This window comes from Argiope bruennichi, chromosome 3 (genome assembly GCF_947563725.1).
Source record: "Argiope bruennichi chromosome 3, qqArgBrue1.1, whole genome shotgun sequence".
NCBI lineage: Eukaryota > Metazoa > Arthropoda > Arachnida > Araneae > Araneidae > Argiope > Argiope bruennichi.
In genome coordinates this window covers 66,257,762-66,264,529 of record NC_079153.1, presented here as the reverse complement: position 1 = coordinate 66,264,529, position 6,768 = coordinate 66,257,762, and the positions used below count along the sequence as shown (strand labels likewise).

General features: G+C 26.2%; 1 protein-coding gene across 1 annotated transcript; it reads left to right on the top strand.

Moving 5' to 3' along the window:
* The first annotated feature begins 208 nt into the window (after positions 1-208).
* On the top strand, positions 209-5,193 carry LOC129963718 (cuticle protein 14-like). Its single transcript, XM_056078238.1, has 3 exons — positions 209-296; positions 3,292-3,384; positions 4,452-5,193. The coding sequence occupies exons 1-3, from the start codon at positions 291-293 to the stop codon at positions 5,040-5,042; spliced, it is 690 nt and encodes a 229-aa protein (XP_055934213.1). The 5' UTR covers positions 209-290; the 3' UTR covers positions 5,043-5,193.
* Positions 5,194-6,768: the final 1,575 nt, after the last annotated feature.

Here is a 6,768-nt window from a genome sequence, read left to right as displayed (position 1 = left end):
GAAAGAAATAATAAGAAAAAAAGGACAATTTTTCACAGTAAAAAAGCCTTAGGGTCCTAAAAAATGCGACTCGTGTTTTAGGTCACAAAAAAATTACAAAAATAAACAAGTAAGTTTCATTTGATGAGCTGAAGATGAACATTAGACATTATCTGTCCTTCGGTTTTTAACGAAGTTTCCAAAGAGGTAGACCTTGTAGGGGAGCAATGAACCCCAAAATTTTTAGTATAAATATAATGAAAAATCTTGCAGAAAGTATCAGTTTTCTCTGAAATCCTAATACAGCCAACATGCAGGTAAGAGTCTTCATTTTGTGTTTATTTCCTAAGTAGTTAGACTTTTGAATTGTTTTTAAGTAGATTACTCAAGGAACCTTTCAGCGAAAAGTCATTTTTGTTTCTTAGTTGCATACTCAAATATTTACACTCTTGTGTTTTCTTTACGTTAGTTACGTTTTTTCAAAATGTTTATTTTCTAAAGTTGCACATTATTTTAGTTCAAATAGACAAACGTTTCGATTTAAAACTTAGCCGAATATGAGGTACTTTTTATTAAGAACTTTTGACTTTCACTCTTAATTTTTAATTATTTTTAACCATTTATAAAATTTGACACAGTACTGAAGTGAAGAGAAATCTTAGATGTATTTCATTTGCTATGAAGTATATGCATTAAGCTTCATTTTATAAAAAAAAGAGTATTTCTCATGCATGTGTATGAAATTAACCTTTTTCTGATAAAATATGAGGTACTTTTTATTAAGAACTTTTGACTTTCACTCTTAATTTTTAATTATTTTTAACCATTTATAAAATTTGACACAGTACTGAAGTGAAGAGAAATCATAGATGTATTTCATTTGCTATGAAGTATATGCATTAAGCTTCATTTTATAAAAAAAAGAGTATTTCTCATTCATGTGTATGAAATTAACCTTTTTCTGATAAAATCCTAAGTCTTTACTGACTGTATAGTTTTTATTCAACTATCATCTCAATTTGTTGACTTAACTGAGAAACTTCTTCCATTAGAATTGTTTTGCAGTTTTGAAAATTTTTCTCTTTCATATCTGTTGTTTAGGCATGAGACAGTTTCTCTTTCATATCTGTTGCTTAGGCATGAGACAATTTATCTTTCATATCTTTTGCTTAAGCATGAGATAGTTTCTCTTTCATATCTATTGTTTAGTCATGAAAGAGTTTCTCTTTCATATCTGTTGTTTAGTCATGAGAGAGTTTCTCTTTCATATCTATTGTTTAATCATGAAAGAGTTTCTCTTTCACATCCGTTGCTTAGCCTGAGATAAACCAATGTCTCTGTAAATTCATTCGTTTGTGTTTAAGATAAGTGCTTATATATGTATAAATAATTTTTATTGAAAGATTAATTTTCAGACTATTCGCTTTTATTCTATCGTAACAATTTCTCCACTTGTTATCGTCATCTAGTTTTCTTTATTCTATTAAAATTTACTTTCATATTAGGAAATATTTTTCATTTCTTTCTGATATTATAAGATAAAGAAATATCTTTAAAATATTTAGAGCATTATTACCTCCAGATAATGGTTTCTGAGATGAGTAAGATGAGTACCCACAAGTAAGTATATATGATATAAAAATTATGATTTTATCTTTCTTTCCTTCCTTTAAAAAAATGAATGCTTCAAAGTAAAAGGAATAAATTTACTTTGAATAATAATTTTACTGAATAATATTTCAGTAGTATATTGATCTAAATAATATTTTATATAGCATTTTTGAACAAGCCGAAGTTATTATTCGACGTTTATGTGAAAACACTAATAAAAACAAGTACTGTAGTTAATATTATAAATATGTTACATTTTAGACTTCAAAATAAAATTTACCTTAAAAAATCTTTTTATTACTTCATTGCAAATATAAGTACCTATAAGTAAATAAACATGATATAAAAATAATTCTATCTTTCTCGCCTTTTTTCAAAAAAAAATGAATGCTTCAAAGCAAAATGAATAAAAATATTTCAGTAGAATAAGGATCTAAATAATATTTCTCATAAGTTTTTATAACAAATCGAAGTTATTATTCTACGTCTATGTGAAAATAATAATAAAAACAAGTATTCTAGGGTATATTATAAATATGTTACATTTCAGAACTTTAAAATAAAATTGACGTTAAAGTTTTTTTTTTATTACTTCTTTGCAAGAATACTAAAACTATATCTATAGTTTGCACTTTTCGATTAATAAATTGTTTCGGTTAGTTAATGTTTCATTTCTGCTTTTTTCACATCAAAAGAAATAATAAATTGAAACATGAAAACTTTAATATTATAATTTATAAAAATAAATTTATTAATGTTAGATGGATGAGAAAAATATGGAATTACTAAAATTGCTAACAAAATGAGAGGCGAAAACAAGAATCTATTGAAACATTTTTTTTAAAATCTTTAAACAGATTTTGAGAAAGAAAAAAAACATCTCATTTCACCAGTATATGGTACCAGTATTTAACTAGACCTAGCATGCCTCTAGTTTTCAAAATATTAAGCAATATATGATAAAGTATTATTATTTCTATTTGAATTTAGTGAATTTTTCACGTGATTAAAATATTTTCGATTGCTATTTCTAATTTAAAATATTTAAAAAACATTTGTTCGTTGTTTAATGTTTTTAAAGCGGCAATTTACAATCTTCAAATCCTTTTTAAACTGTATATGTCAAAATAATTTAGAAAATAAAATTAGGAAGTATATTAATTTTTTTTGATCATTCAGTGCTTTAAGCTTTCTATTTCTAAATAAAAATGTAATTTATACTTTACTTTTATTAATTATCTATGAAAGTTTCCAAGAAGATAAGTGCAGTCTAATTTTATCCTTTGTTTTTATGTAAGAGAATATATTAATAAGGAAGTAAATTCAAAAGTATTAACTATAAAGCCTACTTTAGATTCATATGCATTAAAAAGTATTATATCATGAAAATTTTACTCTACTGTATATTCTTTCTTTCTTTTTTGATAAGGAAAATATGAAATAAATTAACTAAATAATAAAATATAAAATAAAGAATTAACTGAAATATTTTTAAAATAATACTGTGCAGCACACTCTACATAAGGCAAATACTTACTTTTGTTGAAATCTTAATTTTATTACTTTTTCCTCTCAAATCAAAGTTGTTACTAGTTTGTCGATACTCTGAGTTGTTTCTCAAAGTTACTACTAGAAATAACTTCTATTTTCAGTAAAACAATGATTATTTTATAACAATTTCTTTGCTTGGTTACTTTTCAGGTTCTTGTTTTCGTCGCTCTCTTTGCCTTCAGCCAGGCTACAGTAACATATACCATACCTACCGGAGATAGCAGCCATTACAATTCTGCCGATGTAAGAGTGAACGATTTTTTTTGTATAAATATCAATTAGAAATATATAATTTCTAATCTGAGTGCGAAGAAAAATAATAGATACCCCAATACAATTTTGATATAACACTATAAGTTTTTTTTTTTATCCATCGCGAAAAAAGATTTTCGATTCAAAAACTCTGTACCCTTAATTGAGAAATTCGTTGAAATTAATTTAGTATCTAATATTAATTCATCTAATATAATTATATCCAATATTAATTTATAAGATAAAATCTAGTTACCGATACCAGAAATCACATTAACACAGATATGAAAATGTAAGTATGAAATCGTTTTCCTTATCTATATTTCTCTACTGAATAAAATTTACAGCAAATACTTGTGAAAGTAAAATTTAAAATCGCGCCAATCTAGTAGAATAACTGTACTAATACTATAAAAAAACCACTAGTAAGAAATTATACCAATTTTGAAAAAATAATTCACCATTAAGAATTAATTCTAATCAAAAACTCTGGATTCTAAATAACAATTATACTAACTACATAACAAAAAAAATGGTCCGCTTGCCAAAAAACTTTCACAGAATAAATGTATTTAAAAAGTTTATGTTACTTCTAAGAAGATTTGTAATAACTTAGAATTTATTTTTAAAAAAAAGCTAATAACGTGGTATGATATACCTTTAGATTAATCAAAGAAATTAACATAAATATCATCATAAATAAATATTTTTTCAAAGATGATTCTATTTTTCAAATAAACTTTTTTTATATAAAAGATATGACAGTTAAGAATAAAAAATATAGCACAAAATTGTTTTAGATAAACTGTCACATATTTATTTCCGTTCTAGAATTATTCGAAAGAAGTATTATGGTTAGAATTAAGTCATCATAAAAATGATATTACATTTTTATGGCAAACTCCAATTCACTGAGATAATATCTTAGTTCTCCATTTTACATTTCCAGTTGACTGTGATACCAAACATTACCATCCTTAATTAATTAATTAAAAGATCTTTTAGGAACCTGATTGTAAGATCTGGCTTTTCTTATAATTTTCATTCCATAATTCCAGAATTTAGGTAACTACAACTTCGGATACGATGAGTCTCACGTCGCTGGTGGATCCTTCCGTAAAGAGAGTGGAGACGCTTACGGAAACAAATATGGGTCATATGGCCTGACAGAAGCAGACGGCAGAACTCGTCTTGTCAGTTATGTTGCTGATGCAGCTGGTTTCAGAGCTGACATCAAGACCAACGAACCAGGAGTCGAATCCAAAGATCCAGCAGCTACCACCATCAACAAAGCTTTCTACTCCTCTTCTTATGTAGCTCCTGTTGCCCCAAAAACCTATGCTGTAGCTCCTTTACCCGTAAAAACATACTCCTATGCTTACGCTCCAACTACATACAAAACTTACGCTGCAGCTCCCACAACATACAAAACTTATGCTGCTGCTCCTACAACATACAAAACCTATGCATCAGCTCCCAACACCTATTCCTACTCCTACACAGCTGCAGCCGCACCATTCTCATACGGCATAGCTCCTGCTGCCTATAAAGTAGCACCAGCACCAACATTTACTTACGCAGCTGCACCTGCACCTTTCAATAGTTATTCGCCTGTTAAATTTTATACCGGACCTTCATACATCAAGTAAACGAAATTCCCAAATGATTTCACATATATTACCGGAATGAACTGAACTTTATGTTTTATTTTAACTTCAACTTTTGTATTCATTTTACGCATGTGCAATCAACTAACGCTTGCTGAAACTAATGAAATTCGGAGTCAAGAAACTGTGTTATGCAAAGAAAAAAAAACTACCTCATGTAATAAAATTTGTTTTCAGTATGATAAATTTTGTGTTGTAGTGAATTATTTGTTAGAGTTACAGATACAAATTTCTTCTTATTCTTTATTGATTTTTTAAAGAAAAATTCTAATTTTTATCAATTTAACGAAATTATTAGTATGTGTACATTCTTAAAAATATAAATATATTGAAGGAATCTTTAAAAAGGCAAATAATGTTCTTACCTAAATAGATTGAAAATAAAAAAAAATATTGCAATGAAAAATGGTGTTTTAATGTATTTAATTGGATCTTAATCAAAATAAAAATGTACGCAATAGAGTGATAAGCAAAAAGGCTTTAATGACTTTTTAAAAATATATAGACCTTTTCCAACAGTGATGTTTCCTTTACAATCTAAATTTCAAGTTCATTCTCTTGTATTCTAAAAATATTCACGGTAAAAAAAAATGTGCTGCAATGAAAGAGAAACCTGGTTCATAAATTTCCACTTTTTATGTAAATACTTTCAATTAAGAGTATAACATTTTGTTGAATTCTTATTAATATTTGTCATAATTTTTCTCCATGCTACAAGACAATTAAACATCATCATGGCAATTCTGATAGAAAATTTACATTAAAATTATGCACTAATAGAAATAATACAAAAAATGGAAATTATTGCACATTTTTTACGTCATCAGCATTGTAAATTAATTTCAGTTTTTGGAAAAAATTATATACCAAGAAACATCTATATCAAAAATCAATTTATGCATTTAAATTTACTGATATGAACGTCTAATTTCAAAGCATAAAATTATTAATTTACTATTCTAACTTTCTAAAATAATGTAAAAATAAAATATTATTTAAGAATGGAGAATAAGTCCATTCTTGTTTTTTTAAACAAACGTTTTCTAGCTAATGGTAATATATCAAGAAATTCATCATTAAAGTTAAAATTTTTCCTCTACGAATATTAATTATATTTCTATTATAGATAAAAGTATTTTTCAGTGCATAAAAATGTGAATTTATTTTTAATAAAATGAATTATCAGCTCTTTTAGAAATTTTCATTTATATTTTACCCTAACCGCTTTTGGCAACAAGCTACTACATCTAGATAATTGTTTACGTAAAACTTAATCTTTCGTATTACAATCTTAATGGCTTCCATAACAAAGGACTTTTAAATGTTCAAATCTTGATGATCATGCAACTCGGAATGTTTTAAAATCTTTTTCTTCCCTGCTCATTGTCTCAATGTCTCTGTATTGTTTTATTATTTCATCTAAAATGTTACCTTAATTTTATACAATAAATCATTAAACGTCAATTAACCCCATATCATGCTTTTTGAATCGAAATGTATTCGTAAGAAAATATAAAGGTAGAAAGAAGAATCATTCAATTTTAAGGTTTTGCATGTATTTCAGAATATATTTCATGATTTAAACAATATATTAGAATATCAATAGAATAGAAATTAGAATATCAATAAAAATTTCTCTGTTTCAAAACAGAGAACATCAATAATTCAAAAGTGTTTAAAAATATATGAGGACTTTAAAAATATTTCT

Coding starts and splice junctions, on each gene's coding strand:
- LOC129963718 (XM_056078238.1), top strand. Junction 3,385..4,451: donor GCCATTACAATTCTGCCGAT/GTAAGAGTGAAC, acceptor CCATAATTCCAG/AATTTAGGTAACTACAACTT.